Source organism: Vidua macroura, chromosome 10 (genome assembly GCF_024509145.1).
Source record: "Vidua macroura isolate BioBank_ID:100142 chromosome 10, ASM2450914v1, whole genome shotgun sequence".
NCBI lineage: Eukaryota > Metazoa > Chordata > Aves > Passeriformes > Viduidae > Vidua > Vidua macroura.
In genome coordinates this window covers 9957210-9979229 of record NC_071580.1, presented here as the reverse complement: position 1 = coordinate 9979229, position 22020 = coordinate 9957210, and the positions used below count along the sequence as shown (strand labels likewise).

Here is a 22020-nt window from a genome sequence, read left to right as displayed (position 1 = left end):
GGTGGGGCCCGCACCGCGTGCACCATCCGGGGGCAGGGGGCGAGCGGGGCGCCGGGGGTGCCGGAGGGCGGGGGGTTGAGCCCGGCGGTGCCGGAGGGCGGCGGGGTGGCCCCGGGGGTGCAGGAGCAGGGCGGCTTCACTCGCGGCGTGCAGGAGGCGGGGCTGGGGGCGCTGCCCCGCGGCCAGGAGCTGGTGGCCGGCGGCGGGGAACCGAGGGGCGGCGGGGGGCCGGGCCGGTGGCACTGGGTGCCGCTGGGCGAGCGGACGAGCCTGCAGGAGTGGGGCGAGCGGCCCGGGCCCGTCACCGCCCTCGGCAGCCCCAAGCCGGGCGCGGAGCCGCGGCGGCCCCGGGAGCGGGGGGCGGCGCGGGCGCGGCGGCGGGCGCGGGGTGCGGAGGAGGCGGCGGCGGGCGGCAGCCCCGGGGCGCGGCGGGCGCGGGGCGCGGTGCGAGGGGTGCAGGAGCACGGCCCCAAGGTCCGGCAGGAGCAGGGCCTGGCCCGGCGGGCGCAGCAGGAGCGCGGCGGGGGGCGACGGGACGCGGTGAGCCCCCCGGCCCGCACCCGCTGGTGGGTGCGGCGGGGCCGGCAGGAGGAGGGAGAGGCCCGGGGCGGAGTGCAGGAGGAGGGCGAGCTCTACCCGGGGGAGCAGGAGCACCCCGGCGGCAACCCCGGCACGCGGACCCCGGCACACCGCCTGAGCCGCAGGAGGTCCGCCCGGGTGTGAGGCCGCACCCCGTGCCCGGTGCCCGCTGCCCCGGGGGTGATCCCAGCCGCGGCCCGGACGTCCCCGGCGTCGATCGTCGCACCCCGCCCCGGCAGGTGTGCGGGCTCGTCTCTCCTGGCATGCCGGCTGTCTGGAGTGCCGCTGTGCCCGTCCTCGCCCTCCGGTGACGCTGCAGACTCGGCGCAGGATGCGGTGGCAGTGGCGGTGAGCGCAGAGGTAAGGAACGAGGCGCGACCCCATGGTTGTGGGTGCTGCGAGGGGCAGGGGGTTCAGGGCTTGGCACTGTGCTGCTGCCCGGTTGACAGCTGAGTGTGCCGGTGTGTTGGCAGCGTGCCCCGCAGTACTGCGCGCTGCGGTGCTTCCCTCGTGCCCAAGCACTGCGGGACTGCTCAGTCCCGGCCGGCAGCAGGCCCGACCTCCTGCTCCAGCTGCCAGGGCAGAGCAGGCAGCAGGGTCTGGTATGAGTGGGTGCCTGGTGCCCTTGAACTCGCCTAAACCACAGCGGAAGCTGGGGGAAGGTTTTTTTGGTGTTTTTTGTTTTTTTTTTTTTCTGGAGAAAAGGCAGCTTTGCTCTTCCTCTTCCCTGGGCTCGTGGGAGCTGTGGCACTGAACAGAGGATCCTTGTCCTCCGGGGCCAGCCCCGCTCCTCGGGGTGTTGTACTGCGGCTGAAACCCTGAGGCGCAGTGAGGTGCGGGGAGCCTCTGACCACCAACCAAGCATGCAGCATCGTGGCTGTGTCCAGCTACGTTGTGGCAATTTTTCTCTGAACAGTCCAGGACCGTTTGGTAAACTTTTGGTCTTTGTTGGTTTTGCTTTTTTAAATAAAAGTTTAACTTTAAACTTGGTAAGGTAGTGCTGACAGTCCAGACATGGATCCCACCAGGTGCCAGGAAAATCCTGCTCGGCTTCTCACAGCAAGATTAGATCCCTTGCCCATTCTGAAGCAGCTGCTGGGAAGGAGGTTTGGAGGTGGCCAGAGCAGCCCAGGCAGGGACAGTGTTTCGGCAGCAGTGCTGGGGCTGGGCTGTCTGGGCAGGACAGGCTGAGGCAGAGCCTGGCCCTGGCACTTCCCCACACCCTCACCTCCCTGGGGCCGCTTGGTGCAGCAGGTACACCAGGGTGTCCCGGTGCTGCTGGCTCCGGCACCAGCTCAACACCTTGCAAAGAGTGTCCCTCTTGCCAGGTGCTGTGGGCTCTGGAGGTTGTGCATTCCCCTCTTTTACTCGGCCATTCATTGAGCTGGCTCAGGGCAAAGCTTTCAACAAAATTTTTGGGCTATGGGCTTTGCAAAAGTCTCCTGAAAACAGATCCTGCCTCGTGAAGTGTCTTTGAGCAGGTCTGTGCTACCAGCCACCTCTTTAGGGAGAAGGTCCAGGACAGACCTGGGTGCTGCACGCCCATCCTCAACTGCTCCCACTGCCAGCCCTGAGCCCACAGGTCCCCGCAGGAAGTGGGAGGGTAGAAGCAGCTTCCGTATCCCCTGTTGGGCCGTGCCGAGGCCTGGGGGTGCAGAGTGGGAGCTGTGCAACCTGTTACCAACCCCTGGAGCTACCGGAGCCTCCATAGCCAGGTATTTGTTAGTGCAGGGTGGGGTGTAGTGGGTATGGCTGGGGGGGCTGGTGATGCCTTCCTCCTTGGGCAGCTGCCAGCCTGCTGTCCCACTGTGACTCAGCCTCCCCAGGGCAAGGGGGGCCCTCATAAGCAGAGGAGCAGCCCCCACAGGACCATGAACTACTGTGGGTTTGTAGCTGAGCCCTGTCCTAACCAACTGCAGGTTGGACTTGACACTGTGCCTCAGTTTCCCAGAAGTCCCATCCTGCCCATGGAGCCACCTGAGTTTTGACTTCAGCTGTGTCCATGAGCGATGATAGCTGTCAGGGGCAAAGCATCCTGGGGGGCATTGCCTACTTGTATGGGTTTTGGGGGACAGGAGGAGGTTCTGCTTCATGCACAGACCCTGCCAGGATAGGAAGGACTTAGGAGAAAGTCTTGTTCCATCCATTTACTGAGCAGCCCTGGGGGAGGGCCAGTACTCCCACTGCATTCTGGCTAATTAGGGTGCTGTCAGTTAGTGCTAGTGACTGGCAAATACTGAACGGTCTGGCTAGGATTTTGTGCTGCTCTCATGCTGGGGAACTGTGGGGATTGAGCCGTCATCCCTTCCTTCCAGTTCTAGGGGTCCCAGCCTGCCTGCTCCCAGCTCAAAGGGGAGAGAGATGCTGCTGTCTGGGTGTGGCTTTGTGCCAACCTGGCCTGAAACCTGACAAACTCGTTTTGTGCCAGCTGCAGCCTGGCCCAAGGACATATCCTGTACTGGGGTGGAGATGGGGATACTGCTGGCAGCACTCTTGGGGTGGAGGGGCAGGTTTGACCAGGGCTCTGGGTGCGTCCTGGTGTCCCCCTTACCTGGCAGGACTGGGGGCAAAGCTCTCCTGGCGGGTGAGTCCACAAAGGCTCTTCTAAGTGCCTTGGCAGAGCAGGTCATGACTCTGGATGCAGAGACACTTTCTATACCTTAACCTCCAGGAAGTCTGGAGCGTCTGGGGTGGACAGATGGGGGTGCCAGGCAGGGATGCCCATTCTGAGCTCTCCCACTTTGCCCCAGGGGGACCCCGTGACCGGTGTCACCTGAGCCCAGACTGCGCGGTTCACTGCAACACGGGCTGGCACTGCTAAGGGATCCCCACAGTGCTGTCCCTGTGGCCCAGGTGAGATCACTGTGGGGGGCTGGCAGGCACAAACCAGCCTTGCATTGGGGCAGTGACAGGGTCCTTACAGCAGCAGTGACACCAGGGCTCAGTGATGCCAAGCCTGCTGCCCTCTCCACCTCCCCAGCAATAAGCGTGCCAGGGACTGTTGCTTTGCCTGTTTGTCCGCCAAAACACTGCACTGTGACCCTGTCTTGGTGGGAGAGCTTGGGGCTGAGGTGAGGATCAGTTATGGGGTCAGCAATTGCTGCCCATGCCATCAAGCTGGGAGGTGCAAGACAAGCTGAGCCTGCCCCAGCTCGACCTGTGGAGTGGATTTAGCAGAGGAAAGAGGCTTAGGGAGGGGATTGGGGCTGTGCTGGGATGAGGGGGCCCCCCCACGTGCCTGTGTCTTTCCTTCCCACACATCCACTGCTGCAGGCAGGGGCTCAGAGCAGGGGATGCTCTGTGCTGGGGGACAGGATCAGGCCATGGAGCCAGGCTCTGGAAGCCCAGAGATGGCAGCAAGGAGGAACCTGGCACCTCGGCCTCCCCGGCCACCCCTGCCACGGGGGTCACCAGCCCTCCGTGCTGGCCCCCCAAGACCTCCTGCTTGCTCCATCCAGCCAACCAAGCAGCATCAGGTGCCAGCACCGAAGGAGGTAAAGCACCCACTGGTATGGGGGTACGTGGGGTGGCACAGTCCAGTGAGGGGCTGGGGACGGTCCCCAGAGAGCTGGGTGGGAGCAGCATCCCACAGGTGGTCAGGATGCAGGCAGCAGCCCTGCCTCTGGTGGGAGCAGGGTGTGTTTGTACGCGAGAATATGTGTGTGTCTGCACACCTGCGCGGTGGCAGCCGGGCTGGGCAGTGTGTCACCACAATTTGGGGCCGCCCTCGGGGCCCTGCCAGGGCTGAACAAGCCAGCCCGGGGTGACGGTGCGGCTGCCCTGCTGCCGCCGCAGTCAGTGAGATCACTTCCAGGCGACACAGCTGCCAGGAAGGTGGCAGGAAGGTGGCAGGCGGGCTGTGACACTGAGCAGGGTGATGTGATGGAGGTGAGTGGGGGACCCTATCCCCCTCTGGGAGCTTGTTTTGGGGACCTACCACTTTCTGGGGTCCTCACTGGGGGGTCGTGGGCATAGGGGATGCTGTGGCACTGGTCCCAGGGATGTGGGGATAAGTGTGGTGTCCCATAGGGCTGAGGAGTGCCAGTGTCCCCACAGAGGGGAGGGACACCTTGTGTTCAGTGTTACTGTCACACCCTGGAGGGTAGAAGACAGTGCATCCCATCCAGTGGTTAACATTGTGGTGGGACCCCCCTCAGGGTGGGAATTGCAGGCAGGTGAGTCAAGGCTGGCACGGCATAATGCCATTTGTCCCCTTGTACGGTACCTTGTACGGTACCTAGTCATTGTGGTGTCAGTTAAGCTTGGGCAGGCCAGGATGCCGACGTGAGGGGGGGAGTGACCCAAATCTATGCTCAGGGCTGCGGGGACAGGGGCCGTCCCTACTCATCCCCACAGTATCGCCTTCACTGGGCAGGCTGGTGAGGGTTTTGGGGTAGCACAGGGCGGCTGCGTCCGGAGGGCAGGTGGCATAGCACGTGCATCAGTCACCGTCCTGTGGCGTGCCAGCGCGGTGACGCCGGCGGGCCGTGCGCGGGGGCGGCTCGCTGCTCCCACGCCGCAGGCCCGGCCCGCCTCGGCTCCGCGGCTGAGCTCACCTCCGTGGTATGGCAGGAGGAGTCGCCAAGGGGCTGTGCCCGCCCGGCCCCTCAGCCAGGGCAGGTGCCCCCCAGGATTGGGGGTGTTTGTTTCTCTGGAGCAGAGAGAGGGAAAGGGGGGGGGGGGGGTCAGGACGCGCTCTTGCGCCCTGCCTTGGCACGTTGACAGCCTGGTGTCACTCCTTTGGCGGCACCAGGTTCTCAGGGCTCCGTGGGGGGAACAGTGATGGGTCGTGGGGGTGCTTCTGGGGGTCAGAATGGGGCATCATACCCTGTGGCGTTGGCATGAGGAGCAATTTGGTCCCTGGGGACTCTGCTGTGCCCCAAAGGACAGGCAGGTCACAGGGGTCTTTGAGGGGGCTGCAGCCCCCCACCCACCCCCCCCCCCCGATTTCAGCCTGCTTGCAGCTGTGGTCGGGAGGCTGCGAGAGGGACTGTGGCTGGGCAGCGTTGGGGTACAGGCCAGTCCCGATGTGCAGGTGTGGGGGTTCCCCATCCAGGGAGGTGGCTTCCTGCTGGGAGCTGTGCCAGCTGCGGCAGCGCCTGGCAGAGGTCTAGGAGACCCCCAGCCCCCTCCGAGGGGGTGGGGGGAGAGGATTGATCCTGGCGTGGCCTTCGGACCCCCATCCCAGCGGCACCCCCCGGGGCCTGGCTGCTGTGCCAGCCCTGCCGTGCTTGCGCCAACGCTGCCGGTCGCTGCGGAGCAGCCATCTTCCCGGTGCATCCCATCCCCCTCTGCCTGCGCAGGGAAGCGGGCGGGATGCTGGGGATACTGCCAGCGCCAGAGCCCCCCCATCCCTCTGCAGGTGCCTCCCTACCCATCCTGCCTGCTGTAGAACCCCGGCTGCTTGACGATGGTCCCCCCTCATCCTCCTCCTCCGCCTGGCTGCCTGGTGCACCGTGCCGGGGTGCGGGGAGAAGGGGGCTGCGAGCGCGGCGCTGGCGGCGATGCCACCACCTCTCCACTCAGGAGCCGGAGCAGGGACAGAAGGTGGGCGGTTGAGCTGCCGCGCCGGGAGGAAGACAGTGGTGCCAGGCTGGAATTGGGGTGAGGACAAGCGCTCGAGGGGCTGCCCCCCCTTCTCTTTTCCCTTTTCGTCTGCATCCCTCCATCCATCCTCCACCCCCAACCCCCACCATTGCCGTCGCGGTCACCTTCACCCTCTCGCTGTTTTCCGGAACTGCAGCAACTTTCTGCCATGTGATCCCAAACCCGGCTCCAGCCCTCGCCGCCCCCAAGCAGACGCGGGCGTCTCCGCAGAGCCCCCCACTCGCCGCTGCGCCGCAGCCGCCGCCTCAGCCATGGGCGAGAGATGCGACTACCAGCGCTTGAGCAGCGCCGAGGAGGAGGAGGAAATGCACGGGCCCCTGCCCCACAGCTTCTCGGACAGCACCGGGCAGCGGGTCCTGCGGCTGGGCAGCAGGCGCCCCACGCCACCCCCCCGGCAGGACACCGCCCCGGGCATGCCGTGCCGGCGGGTCAGTGGGGGGGAATCGGTAGAGGGGAGCAGCGGGGGCACCTGGCTGAGCTTGATGGCCGCGGGATGGGCATGGGTTGGCAGCTGACATGGAGCACAGGGGATCCCTGCATGGCATCTCCCCTCTGGAATGTGCTGTACCCCACAGCATCCGGGGCAGCATGACACCCGCCCCTTGCTCGGCTATGCTCGCATCCTGACCCACGGGAGGGGGGCTACCTGCTGCTTCTTGTTGGGAAAACTGAGGCATGGGGGAATGGTGTGAGGCAGCAGGCTCAGCTAAGCCTGGCATAGCTCGTGGAGGGGGGCACGGTGCCCAGCAGAGGATGCCATCCCCTAGCTGCAGTGCTGCGACCAGACGGTGGCCCTGCAGACTGCCATCCCCACAACGGAGTGTCCCTGGGGGATGTCAGGCTTTGCATGGATGAGGGGAATGTGTAGGTGCAGGGGGCTTGAGGTGTAGGACAGGTATTGTGTCATTAGGGATAGATGTAATGGGGGGGAGGGAAGGGGGAAAGGTGGGAGGACTGACCCCCCACGTGCCAGCTCAGACGGGTGTGTGCGCTGCCAGGCAAGCGCGGAGGCGACGAATATGCCACAGCGGGGGTGGGCACCCGTGGGCGCGCAGGGGGCAGGCGGCTCCAGGTGCGCGTCGGGCGGAGGCGGGAGCAGGACGGTGCCGGCGGCGGCGCCGCGGTGTTTGCGCACGTGCGGCCGGGCAGGGCGGCAGCCGCGGGGTGCGCGGAGGGGACGTGCGTGGGGGGCGGCTGCGGTTGTGCAGGTGGCGGGAGGCACGCGGGGGGATTGCTCCTGTGTGGTCCTGGGGTGCACGTGAGCGTCCTCACCACGCACCATGCATGAGCCTGGGTGCACGTAGGGTGCATCCCTGGCGCTGCAGGGATGGGTGTGCATGGCAGGGCTGTGCAGGGCGCCAAGGGCCGAGCAGCACCTGTGCAGCGGGTCTCGGGGATTTGTGACTTCCCCACCTCAGGATGGGAGTTTGGTGGCAGGACGCCTTGCCCCACTCAGAGTCGAGGTTGCAGGATCACTCCCTGTGTGTGCGGGTCTGTCGCAGAGAGGGAAACTGAGGTACGGAACCTCCCCTGGCGTGGTGGGCAAAGCTGGGTTCCCCATTCCCTTTTGGAAACCTGTACCCCTGATGTGAGTACTGAACTGGGCAGCCTCACCTGGGATTTGGGGTTGCAGGAGGCAGTGTACTCCTGCAACCCCAACTCCTCCTGTACCATTTCTGCATGATGAGGGTGATGCTCTGTCAAGGCAGGGCACCCCCCATCCCCGGTGTCCCCTGAACTGGGACGGGGGAAGCTGGCGCGTGGCAGAGGTTGGTGCCGAGGGCACTGTGCCCAGTTGTCCCCAGTCAATGGGCTTGTTGTGCCCGGTGCTTCTGCTGCCGGGTGCCAGCTGGGATCCCAGCAGCAGTGGAAGCCCCAGTGGAGACTCATCCTGGGGATGCATTTAATTCCCTCTCAGCTGCTCCCGTGGCACAGCACTGGCCATGGTTTGGGGGGCCAGGCAGGCGGGGGCTGTGGCAAGAGGTTGCTGTGGGTCTTTCCTCTCTCACGCTGTGGCTGCCGGCGTGGCCAGCTGTTCTCCTTAGGGAGCCCGGGGGCGGACAGCACTGCTGGGGTTGGGTGCCAGCCCCATCAGGGAAGGGGAGCGAGCCTCAGGGTGCTGGTGGCGCCCCGCGGCAGAGCCCTGTGGGGGCTGGCAGCTGGGCAGCGGATATGTTTGCCGAGCCAGAAACTCCCCCCGCAGTGCCCATCGCCCTGGCATCATGCCTGTGGCCTCGGTTGGGGAGCAGAGAGCCGGATGTCTCTTCTACCTCCCTCCCTCCCTGCTTTCTAGGGGGGAAACTGAGGCCTGGGAGCGTTTCCCAAGGCCGGGGCGAGTTTCCATGGCAATGGGAGCGGGGGTCCGGGCTCCCAGCTGCCGGCAACCGCCGAACAAGGGAGAAAGCGGGACATTGATGGGAGCCCGGCCCCTTGGGCGCGCGTCCCAGCCCGGCTGAAAATAACCCTCCTGGGCAGCGCTTCGGGCAGGCGGCTGGGACCGAACCCCGCTACCAGCGAGGGGTCCCCAGGAAGCGGCTCCAGCCAGGGGAGTGACCCCCAGCCTTGCCTGCCGCCCCCCCCCCGCCCCGGCCCCGTTGCGTTGGGGAAGGGGAGGGCCGGCCGGCCAGAGGATCGAGAGCCGGATGGAAGGAGGGGCAGAGCCACAGCCCGCGTCCGGCCGACGGACAGCCCGAACCCCCTGCCCGCTCCAGGGGGGGTCTGTGGGGCGGTCGAGCCCAGGGGACATCTCTGTAGCGCAAATGAAGGGACTGCGGGTGCCCCGGCTGCAGTGAGCGGGCTCCGCCGTGGGACGCCGGCACCGGGGAAGGGACATCAGCGGTGCCAGGGGCTGGCAGCCAGGCAGGATGCGACGCTTCCAGGCTTTGCACCGATCCTTCCCCTTCCTCACCCGCTTCCGCCTCTACCGAGTAAGTGCCGACCCTCGCCCCGTGCAGACCCTACCCTGGCCGTCAGCCGGCCCTGTCCCCGTAGCCTGCGGGCAGGGGAGCCGCAGCTCCCTTCGCCCCGAGTCGCCCTGCATGCCCCCATGCGCCCCCGTGCCCAGCTGCTCGCCGCGCCCGCCGTATTTTTAGCCCAGTGCCGAGGATTGTAATTGCGGTGACGCGGCCGAGGGAGCCGAGAACAGCGAGTGCAGACGCCAGGGGCCATGTCGTCTCCCAGGGTAGAGGAGAGGATGGAGGGGGCTGCCGCGCTGTGGAACTGGGATGGCGGGTCCCAACCTCCCACCCACTCTCATCAGGAGGAGGCAGAGTCATATCTCTTTCCAGAAAGGTGGTGGTTAAAGTGGGGAAGAGCCAGGACAACAGGCAGGGATGGGGAGTCGGGGGGTGGATGGGGCTCCAGCCCTTCCTCTCTCTGTCCTGCCACGGCTGGGGACTGATGCCAGCAGCACTGGGGTGTCCTGTACCTCAGCGCCAGAGCAACAGGACCCTCCAGAGGCCCAGATGTTCCTGTCTGCCCCCTCCCTGTGTCTGCCCAGTGAGGTGGCACCACCCATGGCAGAGGAGACCCGCTGTGAGTCTGTACTACAGCTCAGCCAAGTGTGCAGGCATGCCGGGGGCCAAGGTGGCTGTCCCTGCTGTCACCTTCCTGCTCAGCCCTTCCAGCTGAGCAGAGAGAATTGGGCAGGCATATCTGTCCTGAGCTTCTGCCTCCTCCTGTGTCTTTGGCACTGCTGACCAGGGCATAGCCTGTGCTGGAACAGAGGGGTGGGCTGATACTTCTGTGGGCAGGACAGGGCAGACTGGGGGGCCCTTCCTATCTCTGGGGGTCCTGCTGATTGGGATGCCTCTCCTGGGTGCCTCTCCTGGCCTCCTTCAGAGAGGTGGTGACAGGCTCAGGAGATTACTCCACTAGTATTCCTCACAGAAGCACCCCAGCCTTGGTTCTGATCTCTGGGTGACTCCTCAGTGGGGATAGGGCAGAGGGGAGCAGAGCAGGGTTGCCCTAACCCGATGTTTTGTCCCAGCAGAGGCTGAGCTGTAGCATGCAGGCGGAGGAGGGCACGGACTGGCTGCTGGAGCTGCTCACCGAGCTGCAGCTGCAGCAGTACTTCCTGCGCATCCGAGACGAGCTCAACGTCACACGCCTCTCCCACTTTGAGTACGTCAAAAATGAGGATCTGGAGAAGATTGGCATGGGACGCCCTGGTGTGTACATCCTCCCCAAACCTCTCCCCTTACCCCTTTGGGAAGCCCACAGGAGCATATAGGGCTGGAGGAGACCCCTACCCAAACTGACTTGTGACAGTCACTGTGTCCCTGTATCCTGCAGGCCAGCGGAGGTTGTGGGAGGCAGTGAAGCGGAGGAAAGCCATGTGCAAGCGGAAATCCTGGATGAGCAAGGTAGGGATGGGAGAGGGACAGGTGTGGCAGAGAAACTGAGGCAGACAGGAAGATCTGGATACCTCCCTGTACCCTTTAAGGGTGCCTGGCTCCCCCACATCCCTGGAGGCTGTCAGGGAAATGGGCAGAAGCCCCTGCCATCCACACCTCACCTGTGGTGTGACCCTGCCAGTGTGCACCCCAGTCCCCCTCAAGCTCCTGGGTCACTTCCCATCAAAGGATAGCCCTGCTACCCCAGCACTTGGAAAATTCATTCCCTCATATTATTTGCCTCTTTGTCAGGAAACCTGTTTGCAGCAAGTGAACCAGAGAGCCTTGCGCCAGACAGCTCTGTGGGCAGCAGTGGTGCCCAGGAGACTGCCTACCCTGCTGCCTCACAGTGTGGGGGCAAAGCCTTGTACCTGTGGGCTGGGACACACTGCGGCAGCGGACCTTGGGATGCTCACATATGCCCTGATACCATCCCATCCAAAGCCGGTACTGCTGGCACCCAATGGCACCTGGCACCCCAGAAGCTCAGAGTTTGGCAGAGCCCAGTTTGCCAGCTGGGCACTGGGCCATGGCCTCTCCCCTGTGTGACTTGTCTGTGCTGGGACATGATGAGGATGGGCTTTTAATAGAAGGCTACTTCTAATAAAGAACAAATAGCAGAAATGCCACCTCCCACCCCAGACACATGCTGTGCCCAGCCCCCGCGCACCCTGCATCAAGACTGTGTGCCCCTGTTCCATGGGGCACATCATCCATCCCAGCTGAGGGAAATGGAAGGAGAGCCCATCCCTTCTGAGTGGTGGTAGCCAGCACGCATTGCAAAGCCCACGTTGCTGCAGGGATGTGTCACCAGGCTCAGCCCAAGCTGGAGGTTTCCCTTGGCTTTGTGCCCAGGCACATTGTGTGGCCTCAGCCTGGCCAAGGAGTGCCCAGGGCTCTCTGGCTACCGGCCTGGTTTGCTGTGGCTGCTGGGGAACTGCTGTAGAGCTGCTGCAAGAGAAACAAGCTCTTCCCTCCACGGGAATCACAGCTCAGTGTGCCAGCAGCAGGAGGAACAGAGCCTTCTCCCACAGCCAGCCTTCTCTGGTTTATGGGTCCAGTTATGGGTCATCACTAGGTTCCAGTGTGTACAGCCGAGGCAAGGGGTTGTGTCAGAACTTCTCACTTAGAGACCCAAGGGCTTGGGGTGTTTCCATGGCCACGTTTCACCTTCCTCCATGCCCCACAGGTGTTCAGTGGGAAGCGCCCAGAGTCGGAGCTGCCGCCCCAGCCCCAGAGTACCTTCCGCAAGCCTCCCACACCACCACCCCCTGAAGCTGGGGGCCAGCACTCCCTCACGTGCCTCGTGCGGGAGCGAGACCTCTCAATCTTTGAGAAGCTGGGTGACGGCTCCTTTGGTGTCGTGCGTCGCGGCGAGTGGTGCACACCTGCTGGCAAGACGGTGAGGGGCTGCTCGGGGGGGTGGGGAGCCAGGCAGTGGGACCACGCAGAGGGGAAGACACTTCGGAACTCATCCCTGCTTTGGCCATAGCTGAATGTGGCGGTGAAGTGCCTCAAGACAGATGTGCTGAGCCAGCCAGAGGCACTGGACGACTTCATCCGGGAGGTGAATGCCATGCACTCCCTGGACCACAGGAACCTCATCCGCTTGTATGGCGTGGTGCTCTCCCACCCCATGAAGATGGTGAGTGGAGGGGGGATGGGACCCACCCCAATGACACTTCCATGTGGGGGTCCCACGTGATGGCATGAGCCAAGCCAGGCTGGGTCTGTACCCCAGGCCCTCTGCTGGCATCCTCAGTGGGGCATAAGAAGGCTGGAAACCAGCCCAGCCAAGGTGGCCGTGGACTGACCCGCTTGCTGTCCTCATCCCATGGCCCAGGTGACAGAGCTGGCCCCACTGGGTTCCCTCCTGGACCGCCTGCGGAAGAACCAAGGCCATTTCCTCATCTCCACCCTGTGCCAGTATGCCATCCAAGTGGCCAAGGGCATGGCCTACCTGGAGTCCAAGCGTTTCATCCACCGCGACCTGGCTGCCCGCAATATCCTGCTGGCCTCCAATGAGCTCGTCAAGATTGGGGACTTCGGACTAATGCGGGCACTGCCCAAAAATGATGATCACTACGTGATGCAGGAGCATCGTAAGGTCCCCTTTGCCTGGTGAGCCTTGGGGAGGGGGAGACCTGGAGGTGCAGCACCCATGGCCTTCTGATGCTCATGTCCTTCCCCCTATAGGTGTGCTCCTGAGAGCCTGAAGACACGCACCTTCTCCCACGCCAGTGACACCTGGATGTTCGGAGTGACCCTCTGGGAGATGTTCACCTATGGTCAGGAACCTTGGATTGGCCTCAATGGCAGCCAGGTAGGTGTACAGCAGGGACCTGCCCCCTCGCCTCACCCTGCTGGTGCTGAGGGGGATCTGGGACACCCTGACAGCACACCCTGTCCAACAGATCCTGCACAAGATAGACAAGGAGGGTGAGCGGCTGCCACGGCCTGAGGACTGTCCCCAGGACATCTACAACGTCATGCTGCAGTGCTGGGCACACAAGCCCGAGGACCGACCCACCTTTGTGGCCTTGCGAGACTTCTTGGTGGAGGTGGGTGAGCAGGGAGGGGGACAGGAGCCCCAGCACCTTATCCTGCCAGCTCTGCTCAAGCATGGATAGAGCTAAGAATATTGCCAGGGTGGGAGGTGACATGGGGAGCTCAGGCCAGGCAGCCCTGCAGGCTGGGAGGTGGAGGGTGGTGACATGGTCACAGCAGGAAGCACCTGGTTGCTGCCTTGCCATCACACACCCCAGGGATGTGACAGCTGAGGAGGGGCCAGTGGTGATGCTGTCTGTTGTCCATTTTTGGGGCCTCCCTGCCCTCCTTGGGGCTGGGCCTGACCTCAGAAGAGAATGGACATGGGGGGCTGCATCCCCTATCCTCACCCACTCCTCCCCCAGGCTCAGCCCACCGACATGAGAGCGCTGCAGGACTTTGAGGAACCAGACAAGCTGCACATCCAGATGAACGACATCATCACAGTCATTGAGGGCAGGTACTGCATGGCGGGGTGGCAGGTGTTGTAAAGGGGGATGCATTGCCTGCCAGCCTGCATCAGGATAGGGAATGGGGACACTGTGGGCACTGGCAGAGCTGTGGGAAGCAGGGAGGGGAAGGGGTGGCTCTATCCCCAGCACACCCAGCCGTGTACCCCGTGGGTGGGCAGAGCTGGTGGGTTTGTGGTTCCCTAGGCAGCACGGCATCGTGGGGCCACCCCGGTGTGTGGGGCACAGCCCTGCCCACACTGCCCAGAGTCCTGCCCACACCATCCCTGCTGACTCAGCCCACTGTATCCGTGGGTTTGCCCAGGGAAACTGCACGCCACAGGGCCGCTCCCTGCTGATAGTGGTGGGGACATGCTGCCAGCACCCGGAGACATGCTGCTGTCATCGGGCTGGGAGAGGCAACCATGGGACTTGGTACCATGCTGGCAGAACCCGCTGTGCTGTGGGCTTCTTGGTCCCTGCTGACCATGCCAGGGCACGCCACCCCTCCACCGCCCCAGGGACCTGGGACTGGAGTAGGGGGCCCTTTTGTGCCTGCATCCCTATCCCAGGATGTGCCTGTCACCTTCCAGCTGGGGAAGAGTGGGGACCTCCCGAAGGAGTTTGGTATGCCCGCACTAGAGCCAGCCTCCCAAGCCCGAGGGGAGGAGGAGGAGGGCTCTGTCCCGTTCCTCCCTGTCCCCCGCCCCGGGCCGGCTCCCCGCGATTAGTCACGACCCGGGGTGAATCAGGCCGGGTTTGTGTGTCTGCAGGGACCGGCTGCTCCCGGTCCGCCGCCGCGGGGATGACTCTTGCCCAGGGTCTGGCGGTTTAATTGCGGGGAGGGGAGGGGAGGGGAAGCAGCGTCGGCGGAGGGAGGGAAGGAGCGGCGGAGGGCGGTGCGGCCGTGCCAGAGCGCCCTACATCGTGCCTGCCGCCGCATCGCGGCCGGGCTGCGGGTCCGCGTCCTGCCCCACCGCCGGCCCCAGGTGAGCCGCGGAGGGAAGGATAGAGCGGGAAGAGGGGCTGGAGGTTGCCCGTCGGTCGGGAATTGCCGGGATTGGAGTACAGCCGGGGCGCAGCTTCCTCTGCTTCAGTTTCCCCGAGGGACGCCGGTCCTTGGTAACCCCCGGTGGGTAGGTTTTGGGGGTGCGGACTCAGGGTACACGCGGTGGGTTCAGCAGCCGAGGGCTGGCAGAAACCCCACCAACTGCCGGTACTCCCGGAGGGGAGACCCCTCCTCGTGCCTCAGTTTCCCCGGCAGTAGCCGCCCCCCCCCACCCCGCGCTGCTTCTGGGGATGCCCGGGCAAAGCTGATGGGGGGAAGGGGGGTGGCCTCCTGCCGGGGGCTGCATCCGGCCCTGCCGAAGCCGCCCGGGGCACCGTAAACACCCCCCACCCCTTTTCAAGCCCCTGCCTGTCGTTCGGCGGGCGCCGGGTGTGCGTACGTGTGTGTGGGCAGGGGCAGGGACCTCCCTGAAAGCCCCCCGGGGACCCAGCCGCTCGTAGGAGGGGGCTGTCGCGGGGAGAGGAGCCAGGGCAGCACCGGAGCGGGTTTGTGCCGGGGGTCCGAGCTCGGGTTCAGTGGGACCGAGGCTGGGAGCAGGGAGAGTGGAGGGATGGTCCGGGTGCAGCATCCTTTAGTCGGGATGTGGCAATGAGGGGCGCAGGGAAGGTGAGTGGAGGGGACTTCCCGGGGAGGGGAGCTGTTCCCCCACCTCCCCCAGCCTGCCGCGGTGAGGGAGGATGGCCGGTACCGGCTGGGCTCTGCCGGAGCTCTGCTGAGGGGTCCCGACGCTGAGCTGGCGGCTGGCTGGCGGCAGTGGGAAGGTAAACAGGAAAAGGGCTGAGCTGGTGGCCGGGGGTGACTCACAGGTGACTCCAGGAAACTGTGGGGCCCGTACCAGCCTCACCAGGCTGGCACCCACACTGCCACTGCCCCCTGCCCACAGCACACCCTGCCCATGGGGAGTGGAGGGCCCCTACAGGCAGGGGGGGTAGCAGCGTCATAGCCCCCCCACTATTTATTTGGCACGGTGCTGGGTGGGGTACACCACTAGGGATGCCTTTCCCTGCCCCATCCCTGTTCCCCCCACCAGTCTCTCTGTGTTCGATGACCATCTCATCCCCTCCCGAGAAGTGGCTGTGTCCTGGGCAACTTCCCAGGGACATACTGGGAGCCAGTACCCCAGGGTGGCCAGGGCCACTCAGGTGGCTCCAGGAAGACTAATAACCTAAGCCTGTCTTTTGCCCATCTCCCCCTGCCCACACCAGCCTGCACAGGGCTCATTGATAATGCAGGAAGGGAGCGAGGAAGACCTCACAGTCCCCCATATGGGCCCCCCATCAGGTGCCAAGCATGTTCCCTGTGCCATCCTTTAGTACATGGGGCACAGAGGGACTGGGGACAAAGAGCTTGGTGCAGGCATCACCCCAAGGCTCCTGCGTGACTTGAGACAGCAAGGAGGAGGAAGGGGCATATCTTTTGGGACACAAGCACGGAGCTTTGTTCCCCACTACTTGCATTCCCAGCACCACGAGGTGCAGGGACCACATGGTTGTGGAGTGAGAGCCAAAGCGTACTGCTGGTGTAGGGTTGGGATCCTGGGCACCCAGGGTCCCTTCTTGGTTGTGTCACCTCATGCCTTTGTGCACTTAGACAAATCATCTTCCCTTCTCCCCATCAGTGGGGCAGGCGCGTGTCGACCTCCCATCCCCTCATCAGTAACGAGGTCCTTTTTATTCCTTAGGGCCGAGAATTACTGGTGGCGGGGTCAGAATAAACGGACCCTAAAAGTGGGCCAATTTCCCCGAAACACGGTGACCTCGGTGGCAGGGCTGTCAGCCCACGACATCAGCCAGCCACTTAAAAACAGCTTCATCCACACAGGCCATGGAGACACCAACCCACAGCACTGCTGGGGGTTTCCTGATAAAATTGATGAGTAAGAAACTTTTTGTCTTCTCTGCATCCTCTGCCTGCTCCCTGCCTTCCCCGCTGCCCACTGGGCTCGGGAGCAAGACGCGGCTTGGCTACTGCCCCCCTTTCCTCCATGAAGCATCTCTTTTCCCCGCTGTATTGGGAATGGTGGCTCTGGGTAGGGTCCCTGCAGCTGCACTAACTTCCTTGCCTCTTCCTACTAATGGGCTTAGGGACATGGGGGGCTGCTGTGCTTGTGGCTGTCTCAGGGGGACGACTTTTGTGGCTGTCCTGGGGCAGAGAGACATCAGTAAGCACCACCCCAGAGGTGGCCACATTACCCCAAAACATTTTTGGGGTGTCCCACGGCTGCTAAATGTGTGTGGCTTGCAGCCTGTCCCCACGCTTCTAACAGCATGATTCTTTTTGAAAATCAAAACATGAAAAAAATCCACCAAAATGATTTTTTTCTCCACCCTGCTCTATCTGAAGACACCTTGCTGGACTGTGATGGGGAAAGGGGGGCTGGGTGCTTGTGCTCCAGTGTCCTACATACTCTCTGCCAGGTGGGATTGGTTTTGTGACAGTGAGCAGGAGCGCCTTGGCAGGGAGCATGTGGGGGTCTCTCCCAGCACTGGGCTGGAGGGATGTGGGAGGTCAGTGTGGTGGGGGACAGGGTAGGATTTCAAAAACTGGAAAGCTCCTGGTGGGTAGGGCCAGCCTCTGCGCTAGGCTCAGTCCATCCCCTGGGATCATGATCCCAACTGCTGTTTGTTATCCCAGGCCTGGGACAGCTCTGCCGGTTCCCTCAGTCCCAGCCTGACCCCTGCACAGCACCCTGTGTCACGGGCTTTTCCGGCAGCCCTCGCAGGGCTGAACCGAGGCGCCGTGCACGCGGATCTGGCTCGTGCCCCGGCAGGCCTCCCCGCGCCCCACTGCGTGGGCACGGGCGCTGGGTACGTGCTGCCCGGGCTGCCGAGAACGCACCGAGCTCGGCACACGCCCAAGCCTTCGGGCTGCGCCGGCTCCCGCCGGCTCCCTGGCTTGCGACGGCTCGCCCGGGCCTCCCTGCACCCACCGGCACGCGGTACCGGGGCATCCTGCCTTGGGCACAGCATCGGCCTGGTGCTGGAGGGTGTCCTGGGCACCGCACACTGCACAAGTACCCTGCACACAGTGCCCTGCTTGCAGTCCCCTGGGCACAGCACAGGCAGCCACAGATGCCACGGAGCCGGAGATGGGTGGGATGGTACTGGGATGGCACCAGGCTCTGTGCTGTAGCACTGGAAGCCTCTGGGGTGTGTTGCCCCAGCATTCACAGGAACGGTACTCGCCAGGCATGGTTGTGTGGTGCAGGAGCTGTGGGGTGTCCCACAGCACAAGCCTGGTGAGCGAGGGGTCCCACGTGGCCCCTCCTGACTCCCAGGCACTTTCCTCTCTCCCTACAGGCTGTACCTGGGAAATCCCATGGACCCTCCTGATATTTTAGGTGTGGACCCGAGTGCTGCTAGACCTACACAGCTTCCAGGGAGGGCTAAAAGTGAGTAGCTTTTCTCCTTCCTCCTGCCCATGAGCTGCACGAAGCCTCCATCACTGTACCCTGCTGCCAGGGTGATGGGCTGGACCCTCTCCTTTCTGTCTCTCTGCTGGCACTTGCTTTTTGCAGAGCATGGGGAGCCTGGGTGATGGGGTGTGTTGTCACCTGGCCATACACCACGACCAGCAGCGTGGGTGGCTGGTGGCTCTGCCTGGCTGGACTCTGCCCTGCTGCCCTTTGTCCGAGTCCTGAGTCCCCTCCTGGCCTCCAACAGCTGGGCTCCCCAGTGTGGGGGATCTCAGCGGAGCTGCCACGGGGAGGGAACTGGAATGCTGTGCATAAGGCCCAGTCCCCATAAACCTACAGTTTTTCCTTGGGGGGCTTCCCACCAGCATCCTTCCCATGGCCCACCAGTGAAGGGGGACAAAACAAAGCATGCACTCCATTAAGAAGCACCCTGGCTGCCACTTCTGTGTTCACCCTATGCTTCCCCTTCTCTTGGGTTCTGTCTTCTGCAGGGCAGCCTCCTCCACGCCCACCTCAGCCTACCGTCCTGCTCACCAGTAAGTTCGGCTTCTTCGGGTGCTGCTCTCCCTTCTTCACAACTTCTTTCTTTTCTCTCTTACCTGGGTGGCCTGGGGCAGGTGCCCTGGTATGCCTTGGGAGCAAAGAGGGCTGAAATTATCGGGTGGTTTGGGGGCTTCGACATGTAGATGCCCCTTCTTGCACCCTAGGGATGGGTGCTGAGACCCTCACCATCCCTCTTTGTCCCCTTCTAGAGCCTTGCTACGACCCAGTTAGTGAGGAGGAGGAGGGTCTGCCAGGGGGCCTCCGGAAGCTCTGCCTGAAGAAGCCAGGCACAGGGAAGGGTCTGCGACCGGTCAAGCCATCAGCAAGAGTACCGGGCACCAAGGTGGGCGAGCGGCAACCCGGACGCCTGGCAAGCGAGGGGCTAGCAAGCAGCGAGGTGACCCTCATTGACTTCGGGGAGGAAGTTCCCCAGGGTAGCCCCTCTCCAGTGGGGGAGCTGACAGCCCCGTCATTAGCCAAGCTGGCCATGGAGGCCTACTCTTTGCTGGACAAGACCCCACCACAGAGCCCCACACGGGCTCTACCTCGGCCTCTCCACCCCACACCAGTAGTGGACTGGGATGCCCGGCCCTTGCCCCCACCGCCTGCCTATGATGACGTGGCACAGGATGAGGATGATATTGAGGTCTGCTCTATCACCAGCCCCCCAAGCCGGCGGGGAAAGACCAACTATGGCTTTGTGGATGAGAGTGAGCGGGGACCAGTACTGGAGGACAACCTTTTCCTGCCCCCCAAGGAGACCAAACAGCCCAGCATGACACAGACCACCGAGCTCTTCGAGGAGCTGCAGCAGGAGTGCATGAGAAGGCTCAACGTCCCTCTGGGACCGGCTTCACCAGTTGACGACAAGCCCCAGATCCCTCCCCGTGTCCCAATCCCGCCCCGGCCCCTTCGCCGCAATGAGCCTGGGCGCTGGTCGGGGGACCTTTCCCCAGCTTCGGGGGGCGAGGAAGACCGGCCGCCCCAGATCCCCCCACGGGACCCACTGTCCCAGCCCACTTCCCGGACACCCAGCCCCATGGCTCTGCAGGTGGGCTCCCCACAGCAACGTGCTGCCCTCTGCTCCTGCCTCTCCACCTCACCAGGGAAGCCCATGCCCACCACACAGAGCTTCGCCCTTGACCCTAAGTACGCCACCCCCAAGGTCATCCAGGCACAGGGCAAGGACTGCTCCAAGGGACCTTGCATCCTGCCCATTGTGAAGGATGGGCAGAAGGTCAGCAGCACCCACTACTACCTGCTGCCCGAGCGCCCTGCCTATCTGGACAAGTATGAGAAGTTTTTCAAGGAGGCTAAAAGCCCTGAGGAGGTGGCAGCATCCCGCCAGGTCACCACAGCCACTGTCCGTCCCATGGTGCAGCAGCCATTGTCAGACTGCAAGGCCAACTTTTCCTCCAACAACAGCAACCCTGGGCCCAAGTGCCTGGTGAAAGCCTCCTGCAGCCTCCAGAAGATCGTTTATGATGGGCCAGATGGTTGCCGCCCTGCTGACAAGATCCGGCTGGTAAGTATCATCCCCCAGCATCCATGAGAAGTGGGCTCACATGGGCAAGAGCTTTCCCCAGCCTGTGCCTCAGTTTCCACAAGTTCAGCCCCAGGGGATTGGCTACAAGAAAGGCCCAGATGTTCAGGGGGACATAAATGTCACTGCAATGGCAAAATGGGAATTGAACGCCCTAGGGAGGAGGATGGTGGCTGTGCTGCTATGGTCCTCTTGGTCTCTTCTAGGCTGGGGATATTGTGACCCACCCAGGCCCAGGAGAGATTTAAGATCCCAGGGATGGGAATGATCCCAGCTCCAGGCTGATAGTGCTCCCTGAAGACAGAACCAGGGATGGGGGGCAGCCCCAGTGGTCTCCTGCTTCAGTCACAGGCTTTTTGCTGCCCAGGGGTGGCAGCAGACAGTGACCACAAGCTCCCCCCCAGGTGCAGGACATGGTGCATGGTGTGACCACTGAGGAGTGCCAGGCAGCCCTGCAGAACCATGGCTGGAACGTTCAACGGGCTATTCAGTACCTGAAGGTACAGCACACCCCTGTTCCCTTGTCCTAGCTCCATCAAGAGTGGTGGCACCTCTGTCACCCCTCTGGCCACACCCTGTCCCCTTGCAGGTGGAGCAGCTCTTCTGCCTGGGGCTGAAGTCCCGTGGTGAGTGCCAGCGGGTGCTGGAGAGGTTCGACTGGAACCTGGCACAGGCCAGCTCCCACCTCCTCGATCCCTACAGCGCCACCCGCCAGAAGTAGGGACATTGATGTTTTTGGCGGGGGGGAAGTTCTCTATGCCACACTGCTCTGGGCAGACTGGCACCATCACCCCTCCTGAGTTCATGTCCTCTCCTCTTCTTACAGGTGGTGACAACGGGGATGGGGCAAGCTGTGTTGGATCCAGAGCAGGCATCTCACCATGGGACCAGTCCCGCCGCCTCCACCCATACAACCTGCTGCAGGACTCAGGACTGAGCCACTTGAGGGTGGAGACACCCCAAAAGGGACCCTGCCTAGTGCCATAGACTTCCCAGGATGCTTGTGCCCTGGCCTTGGCAATGGGCTCCATCCCCTGGCCCCTTGTTGAATTGTTTTTGTAAAGAGAAATGTAATTTTAATATATATATTATGTATATATATAAAAATATTCTATGGAGAGGCTGAGGGTACCTATGGCCATCTCCCAGGTTTATCCCTACCAACACACAGGGACAAGCCACACATCCATGGGTGCTGGTTCCTCCCTGCAGGCAGCTGCGACTGTGACCCTTGGGATCTGCTGTGGGATGAAGCTCAGGAGAGGATGCAGGGACTCTGGGGATCCCCAGAAAGCTGTGTGATATATGCACATATAAAACCTCCTGCTGAGTCCTCCCAGGCTGCTTTAGGGTGCAACGTTCTCCCCATCCAGGGCTGCTGGAGTTAGTCACAGTATATCCCACCCCCAGGCCCAACGCTTGAAGGCTGGGCACGGTTTTGCCTGCTCTGAGTGGGCAGTGCTTGCAGGCAGGGGAACCCCCCACAGCTGGGCCCCCCTTGCCCGGTGCCCCGCGGCTCCCGGTGCCACCTGACTCATGCCCGGGCAGGGAGTGGCGGGACCGACATCGCCCCCACCCACGTGTGGGGTATTGTGCAACTGGGTGCCTCTGCTGCAGACGGAGCCGGGAGCAGGTGCAGGAGTGGAGGGGTGGCTCCTGTGGGGTCCCAGAGCCGGTGTCAGTGCTCACTCCCCCAAGTGGGTATCAGAGCCCCTTAGGTGGGTCTCCTGCGGTGCTGCCTTCTAGCAGCATCAGGAAGGGATCTTGGGATCAGGTGGAGGAGGATCTTGGTGCCCAAACCCACCAAGTCCATTGATAGTCGTAATACCTGCTCCCCAGGATACTCTGCTGCAGAGCTGCTGGCTTCAGAGGAG

The 22020-nt window shown here is 63.2% G+C and overlaps 1 protein-coding gene across 7 annotated transcripts; it reads left to right on the top strand.

The window, feature by feature from the left end:
- Positions 1–465: 465 nt before the first annotated feature.
- Positions 466–21483, top strand: TNK2 (tyrosine kinase non receptor 2). 7 transcript variants are annotated; one of them, XM_053986369.1, is made up of 18 exons: positions 467–939; positions 5942–6183; positions 6323–6614; positions 10178–10355; positions 10480–10550; positions 11770–11982; positions 12073–12225; positions 12424–12701; positions 12777–12903; positions 12995–13141; positions 13493–13587; positions 16327–16521; positions 17945–18036; positions 18552–18596; positions 18813–20128; positions 20551–20646; positions 20736–20863; positions 20973–21064. In XM_053986369.1, the coding sequence occupies exons 2-18, from the start codon at positions 5990–5992 to the stop codon at positions 20977–20979; spliced, it is 3627 nt and encodes a 1208-aa protein (XP_053842344.1). In that variant the 5' UTR covers positions 467–939; positions 5942–5989; the 3' UTR covers positions 20980–21064. The 7 variants fall into 7 exon arrangements, with proteins under 7 accessions (XP_053842346.1, XP_053842344.1, XP_053842347.1 ...); XM_053986372.1 differs by lacking the exon at positions 16327–16521; XM_053986370.1 differs by lacking the exon at positions 18552–18596.
- Positions 21484–22020: the final 537 nt, after the last annotated feature.